This window comes from Sprattus sprattus, assembly GCF_963457725.1.
Source record: "Sprattus sprattus genome assembly, chromosome: 15".
Classification (NCBI taxonomy): domain Eukaryota; kingdom Metazoa; phylum Chordata; class Actinopteri; order Clupeiformes; family Clupeidae; genus Sprattus; species Sprattus sprattus.
In genome coordinates, this window is record NC_137913.1 from 19,184,791 (window position 1) to 19,200,630 (window position 15,840).

At 42.6% G+C, this 15,840-nt stretch overlaps 1 protein-coding gene across 1 annotated transcript; it reads left to right on the forward strand.

Annotated features, from left to right (window-relative positions):
- Window positions 1-3,670: 3,670 nt before the first annotated feature.
- Window positions 3,671-7,344, forward strand: neff1 (neuronal intermediate filament family member 1; the record flags this gene model as incomplete). Its single annotated transcript, XM_080853025.1, has 4 exons — window positions 3,671-4,594; window positions 6,019-6,336; window positions 6,622-6,746; window positions 6,933-7,344. Exons 1-4 carry the CDS (start codon window positions 3,869-3,871, stop codon window positions 7,342-7,344), a joined length of 1,581 nt encoding a protein of 526 aa, XP_080709151.1. The 5' UTR covers window positions 3,671-3,868.
- Window positions 7,345-15,840: the final 8,496 nt, after the last annotated feature.

The following is a 15,840-nucleotide window of genomic DNA, read 5'->3' on the forward strand; positions in this document are numbered from 1 at the left end:
AATGCCTCTATGCATTGGGTAGCTGCTATGTGGTTAGGTAAATACATTTGCATTGACAAGCAGAGGTACAGAACAGGTGTGCCTAGAAGCATTCCCTCTGTCTGAATGTCTGTGTATGTCTGACAATTTTGCCAAGCCCCCTAATGTGATGGCGCCAGAATGAAGGATGCTATTTCAGTTCTGTCTAAGAACCCTGTTAACACATGTGGTCACTCGTGTTTGAAGAAACTTTTGATTTCATTGTGCAGTTTAATCTGGGGCCAAAAAGTATACAGTATTCATTTTGAGACAAACATAATGGCCTAGAAAATCAATTTGTGTCAACACAAATGTTTGGTGAGAGTGTAGGAGTGTTCTTTGCCTACCACGTATTTAAATAACATTAAAAATGTCTTGATTATTTCCTGTGGTTTATGAGATACTGCGGATGTCATCAAGATTATTTTAGTACATCTGGTTAACACGTTAAATCTGGAACTAGTTTATCCCTGACAATAGTTTAATACATAGTACACCAACTGACACATACTGAGTGTATGTTTACCGTGACCCAGAGGTCAGAGTGCATCTGTGCCTTTCAGGCTTCTCTCTCTCTGCCCTCAAAGCTGTCTCAGATTAGTCAAATCCAGCAGCTTATCTTGTTCATGCAAACTCCAGTCGACAGCGACCTTCACCTGTCAGAGCCATGGTGGCCCTCGGAGCTCGCTGCTGCGGCTCCCACACACACACACTTGGCTGGGTCACTCATCCTGCAACCACACTGAGCTGTAGGCCAGTGCTACAGTTGTCCACATCCTTTATTACTCATACAATATGCCACACCGGGAAGGAATGATGGGCAATAGTACTGCCAAAACCAACTGAGAGACAGCAAATAATCAGAATGTGTGCCAAGCATGGTGTATCAACTCTGTGACCACTGTGAAATATTTTTTAGAAGTCCCAGTCATCATATTGGCAAAACAAAAAAAGCTCTGTGCATCTTCTGACTGTTTTTACTCAGGGCATATGGTTGGTAATGAGGGGATCATCACGTTGATAGTGTAATTTATTCGTTTATATATTCATACAGACTGACACGGCCTTTAGCTCTCTGATACACTGCAAATACAGCACAACGGACAATCACCTAACCTCAGCTATGGACAAACAACCGCACACTACAAAACCATACACACAGCATGATTCAGTGAAGTATACTTAACATCCTCGCTGGAAAACAATACTGGGTGTGCCTAGCAAATGTACTGGTGCAATAAAATGAACTCAAGAATGACAGTAAACAGCACTGGATATGGATGTAGATGGCTAATCCTCTTCAGCTGCTAACGAGCCGTACACAAAACGGAGTACAGCAAAGCCACGGGGCCTTCTGACAGATGGAGCCAACAGACCGACTCTTCCCTGAGATCCCCAGGGAGCGAGGGGAGGAGAGGAAACACTCCTTTGAAAATGAATACGCGTTCACAGGTCATGTTGCCGTATTTAGGACAATGCACTGAAGCATCTTGGGAAATATACAATGTCTGCTGCTTCCTTGGGAAGGAACACAGATAGAAAATCGACTTAGTGACAATTGCCATGATGGGGTTGGGGTGGGGCCAAGATAAGTGTTCCATGCAGTGACAATAAGGAGTTCAATTTTGGGAATGTAGACGAATTTCTGCACATTTTCGGCTCGCCTGGTAGAAAATGTATGACCTGAAAAGACACATCAGCCTCTCTGAACTGATAATACGGCTGTGCTGTTATTGTTTTAATATGTCATTCTAAAGGGCCACTGCTCTCGCCACAGTCGACTGTTCAGGTTCCAGACTACCGACTCTGAAATCCCACGACATGGCAAATTATAAAACCAAACCCTCACATGTTAAAACACCTTCGCTATGCCCTTGCTGGACAACCAAGGAACTGAACAGTCACAGACAGACCATTGGTAGCTTGTCGTTACCTGCCACCTTGTGGACTTTCTGAGAAATAAGTGAAATGACGAAAAGAAGGAAAGAGAAAATACCAAATGAATGAACCTTCTGCTTCCCACATTTTCTGCATGACATTCTATTTTCTGCAAATATAACAAATTCCTCGCTAAGCTGTTTGTGTTTCAAGATATGATTATTTTAAATCCATAGGCTAATTAACTATTCTTGCTATGGAGCTATGGAACGTGCAGGTGTTTTAAGACAAAATTATACACATACCCTACACTAAATCACATCATAATTTGGTAACACCCTTTTCGATAAAATAAAACTCTGTTGGTTGTTAGAATAATAGGCTAGATAGATAAAGATAATATGTAATAAGTATCATACCCAGTTAATATATTCCTGAAATATAATTTTAACTCACCAGCACAAGTGTTCCTGTTACTTGTTAATATCATGTTTAAGCTGCGTCCATAGAAGTGTTTTCACTTGATTTTTCACATACATTTACCTAAGTTGTGGTTCCACATCCAGCTCCTCAGATACAGCTGAGGTCTTTCATGAATTTTTCATTTAGTCTGCAGCTCAAACCCCTCTGGCTTTCTCGTACAACATGCGAACTGACTAAGCAGAATCAAGATCATTGGTCACTGGGACATTGCAGTGGTGAAGATGTCTGGACTGCGGCTCTGGAATGCACACAGCGTGGCCTAGAAGAGTGGTTAGGGGGCTGCTGATTGAACGCTTGAAAACCTGCATTCCCTGGAGTGCCAGTGGTGTGATGTGCTGCCCTTGAACAGGGCGTGGCTGGATGCTCTGGCTCTGTCCCAAGGTGTGTTGCTGTGCTGTGATATCGCTGTTTGCATGGAAAGCACTGTTCTCCAAAGCTCCTTGCTGGTGTGATGCAGTCTTCACTAAATATGAACAAGTAGTGTTATTAAGCCCCTGTTGGAAATGCAATATTCAAATGTCTGAAACTTTGAAAATACTAAAATGATTTCGACAAAATCAAACTTACAACACTCTCTCTCTCTCTCTCTCTCTCTCTCTCTCTCTCTCTCTCTCTCTCTCTCTCTCTCTCTCTCTCTCTATTTCTCTTCATGTGTGTGTGTGTGTATGTGTCTACTGTTTTACTGTTAATACGCAAAGGCCTTTTAATTGCTGCTGCTAAGGACGTCCAAAGTACACGAGAACGAGACACGCGTTGATTTTAATGCCACGCATAGCATGTTGGTTTATGTATCTGAACCCTTCGTGTCTCATTTCTAATTCAGACAATGCGGAATAGTGCGTGATGGGTGACAGCACCCTGCATTATAACAGTGTCACGCAGACACACACACATACAGAGACAGTGTGACACGCCTTTCTTTTGACGCACATGGGTCGATCACCTCAACTGCTGTTGCAGCTTAAAAAACTGAAAAAGAGGGGGAAACTGTTGTATTACATATGCAAGCCTACATTAAATGGCACCAGGCCTGCCAGTTTAGCAAACAACACTCAGAAGACTTTAGCAGATAAAGTAAGATTAATGCTTGGATAGGTTTTTCTTTTGAACCTAAATGTCATATGGCATATTATATTATCAGTCCTGGGCATTTGAAAAGACGCCTAAATCCCAATTTTGCGTGGACCACCCGAAAAACATGCCTTTGACAGAAAAGGATGAGTTGCCAGAACTAAAATGCAAGACAAGATCAGCATGAGTGATTTTGCCCTCCCTGGGGAGCTTGGCTTTTTGCAGGAGCTTGCAGGTTTTCCCCTCTCTCCTGCTGCGTCGACGTCAAATGATGCTCAACTTTCAGGCCTATATATAAGCAGCTGTCTGAACGGCACTTGCATCTCACTTCTCTCATCCTACCTCTTTCTCTCTTTCTCTCTTCACTCGGGTACTGGAGATAAGTCAAGCGAGGACCAGCATTTGAACCACTGCAACCATGAGTTTTATCGACTACTCGAACAGTTCCTATCGGAAGATGTTTGGAGAGGCCCCCCGCCACTCCGGTCGCATCTCTGTCAGCAGCAGCCCCTCTCGACTGTCCTCTGGGTACCGCTCCGGAGCTCACCGCAACTATGGCTCTCCATCGTCCATGCTGTCCTCCAGCTACCGCAGCAAACTCGGCTCCGGCCGCAACCTGCAGGAGCCCATGGATTTGACGCAGTCTACAGCCGTCACCAACGAGTTGAAAATCATCCGCACCAACGAGAAAGAGCAGCTGATGGGTCTGAACGACCGCTTTGTGTCATTCATCGACAAAGTACATAATCTTGAGCAGCATAACAAGGTCCTGGAGGCTGAGGTGGCACTTCTCCGCCAGCGCCACAATGAGCCGTCCCGACTCCATGACCTGTATGAGCAAGAAATCCGCGAACTCCGGGCACGAGTGGAAGAACTTACCCACGAGAAGAGCCAAATGCACCTCGACTGCGTGCAGATGAACGAAGCATTGGACCGGGTGAAGGAGAAGCTTGATGAAGAGACGAAGCTCCGGGAAGAAGCCGAGAACACCCTGAAGACATACCGCAAGGACGTGGACGACGCCACCTTGGTCCGATTGGAACTGGAGAAGAAAGTTGAGTCCCTGCTGGACGAGATCGCCTTCCTCAGGAAAGTCCACGAGGAGGAGCTGCATGAGATGCAGGCGTCTATGCAGGCTACACAGGTGCGCAACTTTCTAGTCACACATCTCTCTTCGATCTAGCATAGCCAACTCACGTCTAATTAAGTGGGGAAAAGTCACGCACCTTTTCGTACTAGTCCTGTGAGGCAAACAAATTGTCCTCTTTAATCGTTCACTGCACCGTTGTGGTATGTTTTTATAATGGTATTACGGAAACTAATTATGCTACAGTGTGTGTCGAGCTGCCCTAAATTATTGAATGAGGTTTTTAAAAATACAAAACACGTTAAAGCCCTGAGCACCGTTTAATTAAAATACGCCGCATGCTATGGAACAACATTTCCAAAACGGTGGGTATAATTGCTGCCGATTATTGTCACTGAAATAATGGCGTGCCTTTTTATTAAATTTCATTGTATTATAGTTTTCACATTAGTCGTGACGTGCGGCTTTTTTTGTAATTTAGCCTACAGCACTGCAGCTTCCCAAGTGCGCATAGCAGCACCCCTGGAAGTTGTCTGCAGTGCAGCATCGTGACAGTTGTCCCATTGCCACACTTAACGTCTCGGCAACAGACGAAAATTATAGTCAAAAGGAAATATAAATCAGATAAACAGCAGGAGAAAATGCAATAATTATGCAGTGACTGAATGCTGTATGAAAAGTAAATGATAAAGGGGAAGGAGAGAGAAAGTGTGCGTCAGAGAACGACCAGCCTTTAAACATTCACAATGCTATTTGAGGTGTGGCTCTCCCTAGATGTTGTAGGTCTGCAACATCTTAACCACATATGATCACCCCTTAATAGCATTAAATAGCCTAGTTTTGGTAAGTGAAAACAGTTAAGGAACTTTTTTCAGAGCTCTGGTGTTAAAAGTAGCAATACATATTCAAATGGTCTCGACCAACATTTTATCACCAGTGTATTTTTGTATCTGAACAGGAAAACGTCTTGTGCAGGGAATTAACCAAACGTTTAACTAGACATATCTTCCCTAACACAATTTGTGTGGTTCATTGATTGGTTTATCTGGCTTTACCCCAGGGGGGTTCTGCTGTCTCAAAGATAAAATGAGTGCACTTCAGCTATTTTCATACGGTGTGAAGTTCATGACTCAGCTGCCAATACATCAGCTTGAAGGATTCAAGCTTCGTTTAGACTGTACACTCTCAGTCTGTGTCAAGGAGCTCTATTTTATCTCTTCACCATGGTTAATAGGCGAAATTGATTATATAAAAAAATGTCAGGTGTATACATATGTATTTTGAAATATCTCTACAAACTTTTCAGGCTAATGACCCATGACTTCAAGTGATTCAATGATGGCCTATCCTGTAGGGTTTATGCAACATTTATATATATGCAAGAAATTATTCAATGACATATAGGCCCTTCTCATCTTTAGTTATTTTCCTGTCATCTAACTTTTTATAAATTGGTGTCTGCATCCCCTCTCTTTACCTAGGTGTCTGTTGAGATGGACATGAGCAAGCCAGACCTGGCTGTGGCTCTGAAGGACATCCGTGCCCAGTACGAGCACCTGTCAGCCAAGAACCAGCATCAGGCTGAGGAGTGGTACCACTCCAAGATCGCCAGCGTGAGCGAGGCGGCTGCCCGCAACAACGACACCATCAAGCAGACCAAGGACGAGCTGAGCGAGTACCGCAGACAGGTGCAGGCCCGCACCCTGGAGATTGAGTCCCTCAGGAGCCACAACGAGGCCCTGGAGAGGCAGCTGGCTGATATGGAGGACCGCCATGGCAACGAGTCCGGAGAGATGCAGGTGGGGGGAATTATATGGTGGGGCCGAGTCTGCAGGGATAGAGTAATTGAGATATAAAAATATAAAATCCCCTCACTGCAATCACAGTAACAGGACAACAGAAACACAAAACTGCATAGAAAAATGCATTGTAATTATTTCATCATATTTCAAGTAATAGATACAGTATATAGAGAGAGCAAACAGTTGAAAGCAATTGAAACAATGAATGATGTGCCTATTTAAAAGTGGTTAACAGCCGTTCATTAATCATTCATTAATTCATTCATGCATTGGCCAACCCAGGACACAATCCAGCAACTGGAGGCGGCCCTGCGCAGCACTAAGGGAGAGATGTCTCGCCACCTGCGTGAGTACCAGGACCTGCTCAACGTCAAGATGGCCCTGGACATTGAGATTGCTGCCTACAGGTCAGACACACAGCCTCAGGCATCATTTCAAAGCACCTTTGCAAATGTATGAGTAGGAAACAAAGAGCTCTTGAACCATGGAAAGAGTTTTGAACATGTTTCTGCTTCTCTCACTCCATCTATCTATCTATCTATCTATCTATCTATCTATCTATCTATCTATCCTTCCTCTCTCTCTGAATGCAGGAAGCTTCTGGAGGGTGAGGAGTGTCGTCTGACCACCATGGGTGGGGCAATGCTGCAGTCGGGCTACTCCGGCTTCTCCTACTCCTCCCACTCCTCCCGCCCCTATGCCCTGGGCTCTTCTGCCCCCTACAGGAGGCGTGGTGCCAAGCCCGAGGAGGAGGACGAAGGAGAGGACAAGGAGGAGGAGGAAGAGGAGGAAGAGGGAGAGGGAGATGAGGAGGAGGTTGAGGGAGAAGAGGGAGAGGAGGGAGAGGATGGAGATGATCAGGAAGAGGGTGAGGATGATGAGGGAGGAGATGATGAAGAGGGAGAGGATGAGCAGGAGGATGAGAAAGAGAAGGAGAAAGAACAAGAGAAGGAGAAGGAGAAAGATAAGAAGAAGGGAGGCTCTGCCATCAAGAGCAGCAAGTAAACTGCTTGTTGTGACACCCACTCCCTCTTCACTCTTGCACTCATTAACTCATTTTCTCACTCGTTCACTCACTCAGTCAGACACTCATCAGGATCACTCTTGTGTCACTTTGACCAAGCTAATGAGGAAATTCCTCTCTGTCACAGACACACACACACACACACACACACACACACACACACACACACACACACACACACACACACACACACACACACACACACACAACCACACATGCACACACTCACAAACACAAAACAGCCTATTTTTGTCTCATGTTTCTGACTTTGCTTTTTGATTGGAGAAGGCCTTGTAAAACACAAACTGAAAACGATTTAGTCTTAGAGAGGAACTTCTTTATCTGCTTTGTGGTTAAAGGGAGGAGACTACAGCATGCTTCTTCAGCCGGTATAGAAAGGGATATTTGATCTATGTAGCAAACTGAAGATAGTCTAGGAGCCGCAAACAGACCTTTGAATGTTCAGATGGCTAGGAACTGAATGCCTTAAACAGAACGCTTATGAATGAGGAGGTATTGCGGCACCAGTGTGCCCAGAGATACCCATTTACAATGTGCCATTATTGCCACTCTAGCAGTGTGGATCAAATAACCCTTGAAGGTGGCTGTGGTGTATTCATTTGGTAGCCTCCCGCTGACCATATGGAGATCTGGTGCAAGAGGACCAATTTTAATGGTCCCAACTTTAAGGTGCTATCTGATTTCCAACAACAAAATAAGAATGGGAGATGAAGTAAGCATATAGTGTCATCAGAAAAAGCGCTTGATAATGTGCGTCTAGTGTAAGTGAAGAACCCAACAGAGATGCAAATCATCCCCCTGGTTGGTGGAATATCATAATTCAGATGAAACCCCTATCACCTCTGGTCACACGGCTTGTTACTACACCTGTGTGTTTGTGAAATTATGCATTGCATCATGTTTTTTTCCCTTTCACTTTTTCTTCTAATGTACAGAAAACATACAACAATAAATAGGTGGTTCCATTCCTCATCAATCCATTTATCTCACCGCGTTGGTCACAGCACGGCAAAAGTGGCACCTTGGAATTTCAAAACGAAAATAAGAATAAGAATTTGGAGGCCGGTGTATTTTCGCAACAATGCTCTTGTGGAATGATAACAAAATAGAAAATTTAAAAAACTTTTGCTGCTATATACTGTCCTATACCTTTTCTGTTTGAAAATGACTTCCTCTTGATTGATTCATTTGTCTTCTTTTCTTCCCTCTCTCTTTCTTTCATGCCCTCTCCCACACTAGTAGCTCAATTGGTTTTACTCTCCGCCCTGCAGTAAATCAGCAGAACGGCACCCCGGTCACTGAGCCCCAGCTTACTAGCCTGGGTATGTGAGTGTGCATATGTATGCTGGGCAGCCTGTCTCAGACAGGGTGATGGCTGGTAGCTCTTATGGTGAGGCAGGTGGTCATGACGGTGACAGCACTCCATCCTCTCTGCTGGTGACAGCCAGACGAGAGAGGTCACGCAGTGAAGTCACTGTCTTATCGTTCCGCGCCTCAGTTAAGGGCTATTCAAAACCACCATTCCCATTCCCTCTACCACACTGCAGTCCAGGCCTGAATTCACAGACGTCAATGTGGTCAATGTGGACATGGAGGTAGAATGAGTGACAGAACAACCCTACAGAACTGTAAGAATAAGAGTGTTTTATTTTTTATTGAGAAGATAGCCGTGAGTGTGAATGTGTGGTTGTGGTTAAAAGGCTGTAAAGCACCTTGAGAAAACATTATCGTTTTGGCGATATGTATAAAAAAAAATGAATTGAAAAAAAGTGAGTTAAAAAACCCCTGTTAGATGATGAGTAAAAATAGCTGCTGAGGACTGCTCATTTGTCTACAGCGTTTGGCCAATTTCCTACAGGATCCTGGAGCAAAGTGAACTTTTCTCAGAGTTATTCTTATAATCTTAGCAGGGTATGTGAGAGAATATCTGTAATTGTTTTGAAGTTTCTGAAAAGGGAATTGGATGCGCTGTGGAGAGAGACTTCACATTTCACTCCCCCTGATTTTCTCTGATAGGTGAATGAATCAAGAGCAAGTAGTTGCATGGCCTGATTCTCGGAGCTTGACAAGTATGAGAGGATAGGATAGATTTGCTTGTTGTGTCTAAAAAAATGTAAATGCCTTAACCATGAACAAAAGCAGTCTTCACTTGCATTGTCACATGTTGGAGGTGGTTCAGGAGTGCTGACACGTTACAGACCGTTCTGCTATACTACTGTGACTGTATGTGCTACATCACACAGTGATATTGTTTCCAAAGCCAAATAAAGCCATTTATTAACCAAAGTTTGTGTCATGTATGTTACTTTGCCCTGTTTGTGGTGTCTGAACACATTTTCATTGGAAAAATGCTAAAGTGTTGGGGGAATTTACTGGGGCATATTCCAAATAACATTCTCAAATCAGATGAATCAGTTAATTTCACACAATCTTCTTTAAACAGACAAGACATACATTTTATTCAGAACATAGATAAATAAGGAATCAGGGAAAAAAAATACAATACTCCATCTGTTGTCCAGGACAGGTGAATTTGTATTATAGAAAAACATTATGAATGTTTTTAGTCAGTATCAGCAGCTCAGAGCAGAGGTGTCTCCACACCTGTGGACTGTGTTGAGGTAAAGGTCACGAGGAGGACATGTATGGATGGATGGAGGGGAGGGATGCATGGCTGTTGCTCTGCAATAAACTGTGCAGCTGTCAAGGGCCAAGGCTTAATTTTCTCCGTCATGAGCGATCACACCAGGAAGGACAGTACACTCATTTATAAGCGACAAGAGATCTGAAGATTAAGAAATAAACAGAACATCTTACTATAAGGCGCTAAGGTGAAATAACTCCTGTTACAGGTCCCCCCAAAACTGAACTATACTTGAGACAAATCTTATGACATATTAATGTTGTTAATAATATGCACTTACGTATGATAAAATACACTTCTGAAATGCTCACACGGGTCAAAATGATTTATGTCACAGCAATATTATCTCAGAAGAGTGTAGTTTTAGGAGACCATTTGTTAAAATTAGACGTGATGCCCATTCCCCGGTGTCTCAGAGAATCAAACATACCGTAAAGTGCCAGGCAAAGGCAAGGTCAGTAAAGTTCCTTGCTGTCAGGCCTTCTCTGCCACAATGATAATTCAGCTTTAAATAGAAATGTAATTACGGCCTTGAGGTGGCCCATCAACATGGCGTGATGTAGGAGGCTGGTGGGCCGGACGGTCCCGGGATTTATCGTTCCATCACTGCAAATCTTTGGTCTGGCTGTGAGATAGGCCTGATCAATTATGCATGCCTCTCCAAAGCAGGAAACCTGCTGACGGCATATCTCCCCATCCGGCCAGACAAATCAGGGATGTGGCTGCGTGCCACAGTCACAGGGCATGAGGCTCATTTTCTGCTTGTTTTCACGATAAATCTGTCTGATCTTACACTTTTAAATCTTCCAGACTTACGCCTGAGTGAGCTGTCCTGCATCATACACACACCCAGTGTTTAATGTTACCTCTGATGACCCCCCCCCCCCCCCCTCGTTCTTTCCTTAAACAAAACATTTACAATGAGAATTTGGTGTAAATTATTTAAGGTCTTGCTTTATTTATCCGTTATTTGTCCTTAAAACTTGTGTTGTTCTCAGGCACCCAGGACAACTATGTTATAACTAGGTTTAAAAAAAGAAATGTTACTGCTTGATAACAAAGAGTTGGGGGATTTCGAAAAGTGAAAGAATGTTTTTCTTTAAAAGATTACCTAAGTGAAACTGAATGAAACTGGAGAATTCTTATCTAAAACACTTTACACACAATAAAATAAAAGATTAGGAAATTGAAAACATTTAACACATTCTGTGAAATTGATAGCAAAGACACTCAAACACATAACCTAAACATAAACATAAAAACAAAAACATAACTGGGATGTACAACTCCTTTATATTCATTGGGAGCATTGCTTGGGTCAATTACTTCACTTCATCTTCAAATTTCAGATTCAGTTCAGTTGCTCATTCATCAAGACTGTATTACCATATAAGTTCTGATTATAAATTTCATTTCATTTCATGCAGCAAAAACATGCTATCATGCTCATGTTATACTCATTAAGAATCCCCCTCCCCTCCGTCACTCTCTCTCTCTTGCTTACTCTCTGTCTCTCTCTCCCTCATGCTCCCCTCACCTACTGCTATATATAGACTTCTGCATTGCAGATGTCCCACAACCCAGAGCTGGAGCCCTGCAGTCCTGTGGAAGCTACTATTGAGCCTCAGCCAAAATCTAAGACTTCATGGAACAGCCCAAACCCCTCCCCTGCCTTGATAGCCCAGCATGACACAGCACACAAACAGAACCAGTGTGCCATGAACACGGCAGAACCAGTCTTCAATCTGGGGAGGAACAAGCCTAAAGTTCCCTCTTGTGGTTGGGGTTTTATTATAAAGCTCTGCTCTATGTTCTACGGATGGTCCCTCGGGTAACCCTAAGTTAACTGTGACTAACATACTATTGCCTTGACCTCTAAAGAGTCATATATATGTGAAAGTGCCTCATGCATCACCACTGGGTGACCGGTCATGGCCAGCTACACTGCCAGCCTACTGATACCGTCTGTCAATCTCACTTACACGCAAGCTTACTCATTCACCTCCTCATTTACTCTCCGGTTCGCCTGCAGGCATGCACATCTGCATTGGGCTGGCATCGTGCCATGCACATCTGCATTGGGCTGGCATCGTGCCATGCACATCTGCATTGGGCTGGCATCGTGCCATGGCCGCTATGGGCAAGTCAAAGCCAGGGATCCTGACACAGCACTGAGCCCGGTGGTGTTGAGGAATGCAAGCCTATTTCGCATGAAGCAGAATCTGCAGACACCTTGAAAGTGAACAAGAGGAAGAAAAGCTGCTGCATGCAGAGTTGCTTATGTGGCTTTGCATGTCAGCACAAGTCAGGTCCACTGTGAGCCATAAATTGCTCTGAAGAGTGGGGTGACCTATAGCAGGGCTTCCCAGCACTGGCGGAGCCCCATGCTAGATTTACTGGAAAAGCAATTGCAGTGAACATAAGATTTACTCTTCGGCATGCCTGCATCAGGGTCCTGGCTTGGAGTGTTACATAACCCACAAAACAGCTGAGACTGTGTGACTGCTGAATTGGGCTATGAATTTTCCCTGAAATCAGACCCTCACACCCAATTTACGGCCAGGTATTAAGTATTATTCTTTGTATTTTGCCATGCTATGTGAGATTTGAGAGGACATGACATAGACAGTTTTTGTCCGCCGCTTTGCTACATTTCTCGAAACATCCATAACGTTTTCAAATCAGTCAGTGCATTCCTCCATATATTGTATTAACCACAAAACCCTTAGGTAATATGTCAAATGAAATATTCATGTCAATGTCAATGTCAGTGCCATCAGAATGAAAAGTCCTTATGTCATTTTTTATTGATGTAAACCCTGGAAGTGTCTTCCTTGTTTCCAGATATTTTTGCCGTCTTTTTCTTTCACTAACAATGATGATCCTTTTAACTTGTCTCTAACTAGGTGAATTATATGTAGTGTGAGATTAATGTCATCCATGTCACTAATTTCAAGTATCCAAGTGTGCTTACTGTAAGAATGTAATGGAAGGATATAAAATAACCTGAAAGATACTGGACAGTACCCTCATTTACAACCTGCTGAAGTAATTTTACAGTATACAATTACAAGACTGATGACTGTGGACACAGACATAGATCTCTGCAGATGATTCCCAGGAGGGTACGATTTCGTGTGTTGTTAAGCCAGGTAGAAATATAAGGCAAAGGTGATAATAGGGAGATTGGGTCAAGAGAGCACCAAGGTATGAAAGTGATGTACAATGGGTAAGCAGAAGCTTAGGTGGCTTAGTAGGTGTCAGGGTCTTGTCATGAGTAAGTGATGAACACAAAGCCATAGAGCCCTAGAGCTTTTAGATTGGACTACTAGACTACTCGACCACATGACTAGACCACTAGAATACTAGACTACTAGACAGACCACTAGACCCCTAGGCTACTAAATTACTAGACTACTAGACCACTAGACTACTCCAGGTTCAGCATCCCATAAAGCCTCCCTGAGAAAGATGAGCCAAATAGCGCTAGTGGGGTAGCCTTTACATAAAAAAGGTTGACAGGTTAAAGAAGAACATGGCATGTGAGCTGTGTGTTGGCTCTCTGTTTCTCTGTGTGGTTTGGGTACATGGTACAGTGGGTCACCTACACTATAATATCTTTAAGGGAAGGTGCATGCTGTAATCAACTGTGGTGGACTGGTCTGAGCCAAAGTGCCAGGGTCACATTTCCTGCATTTGGACATATTAGAGCACGCCTTATCATCAAAAGTAAACCATCAAGACAAGAAATACAGTTTTTCTCTGAACATCCTTAACATTTTCAAAACAGTACGTGCTTTCTAAAAACAATTCATACCACACAATGGATTACCTGCAAAAGCCCTTTAGTCACACTAAATGCTTAGTTTATGTCTAAAAAACATTCATACATCGTTTGGAACTAAGAGAGTCAACATGCTTAATTATGTTGTCAACATAAAGTTAAATCCTAAAAGGGTATTCTTTATGTCCAATTAGCTCTTTCACTCTTTCATAGCAACACATACAACCTGTTGAGAAACAATGGGACAGTCTTGCATGCCACATACAGTATATCCTCAGAGAACCAAGTAAAGTTATCCAATCATGATGACATAGACATTTCACCTGCATTCCATAAAAAAAGTACAGAGAAAAATCAACGGAACATTAATCAGCATTCTTTTGAGTCCACCAAACCATTCCCTAATGCTGTTTTTGGGGAAAAGGTTATATTGCCCCAAATAACTACATGCATATGTATTTCAGAATGCTGGTTCTTAGGAAACCCCACCCATTCTCATTAATAAGATCCATTTGGATGATATAACATGAGAAAGGTAAGATTTTGTGTTATAAAGCCCAATTGTGCATGAACACATTGTTGTCTAATATAGTGTCACACTGTTATTAGATTTTCCCTCATGCTGGCCTGGCACATCCACTATGGCTTGGTGGGCTGTGAAGTTTTATGCTAATGTTTTTGCATTTGAAAAAAATGAATCATTCCTCATCAATCACATGTAAACAATCCAGGTTTAAATGACACATAACTTTACAAACATTCCAATTAACTGGTCTTAACTATTTGCATGTCAACTTCCACCTAGAAAAAGATACCTAGATGTTATTGGGGGTCAGACTAAACAGCAAACGACTGTACCAACCTTTATGCATGATAGTACAAAAAGAACATTTGCTAAATAATTAAAAACAATGAGAAATTGGTGTTATGATGTGTACAAGTGACTACATGATATGGAGGTTGAACAATTTGAAAATATTCATTCAGATCTCAGAGAGTGCCAAAGCGACTGAGAAAAACTATATAATTAACAAACGTTCAAAAAACACAGTGTCACAGAAATATTTGCTTGACCAACAATGATAAATGGTTCAATCACTTTGCATGTCATGGCGTGCACAATGAATATATGCCTAGATGATCCCAACATTCAACAGAGAAGCTGCATAAAGCATTTTGATCAACATGCAATTGATAATGTTGGTAACTGCAGGCAATAAGACACTTATCTGCATACATTTACCAAAAGTGTTTAGAATTTGTTCAAAAGAATTGTGAAATTATTATGAGGAATTGCTGTCATGAAGAGCTCAAGTGACTAAGTGAAGGCAAATAGTTTTGAGAATTTCAATTAAAATGTTTTACCAAAGCGACTGAGACTATATACACATTACGAAAGGATTTTATTTTGGCTGTGGTCAACTGCCTGGTATGTCAATATTTTCCATGTGCACACACACACACACTCACACACACAGTAGTATATAAACACTGTAGTATGTGTGTTAAAGAATTATACATGGGGAAACATGACTTGAACTCACAGCACGGCTTATCCCAACAGATTATAGAGCACAGTATGAGCACAGCAGCCAGACATATCAGTAAACAACTTTCTTAACTATCACACATTTACATCCTCAAATACCCGTGGCGAGCATACATGACCTCTTGAAACTGAACAATTTAGCTGTCATACAGTATAAACACGAAGGCGCTTTTTAATGATTGAATTTACACTGAATTCTTAACCTTCCAGATGCAAGAGCAGATTAGAGGGGTCAGCCATTATTTGTTCATCCAGTCCACATCTGCACATTGCATAGAAAGACAGAGATTGAAATTCTTAACTCTGAGCAGTCTGTACCAGATGAATAGTCTGAGATTATCATGGTACAAATAGATTACATAACCATGCTGTTATCCATATCATATATTCTGATAGATCAAAGGACAGACACTGGGCAATACCAGTGCCTGAACTGCCTCTAAACACATGCTACACCTCATGGTGACATGCCCCATGTT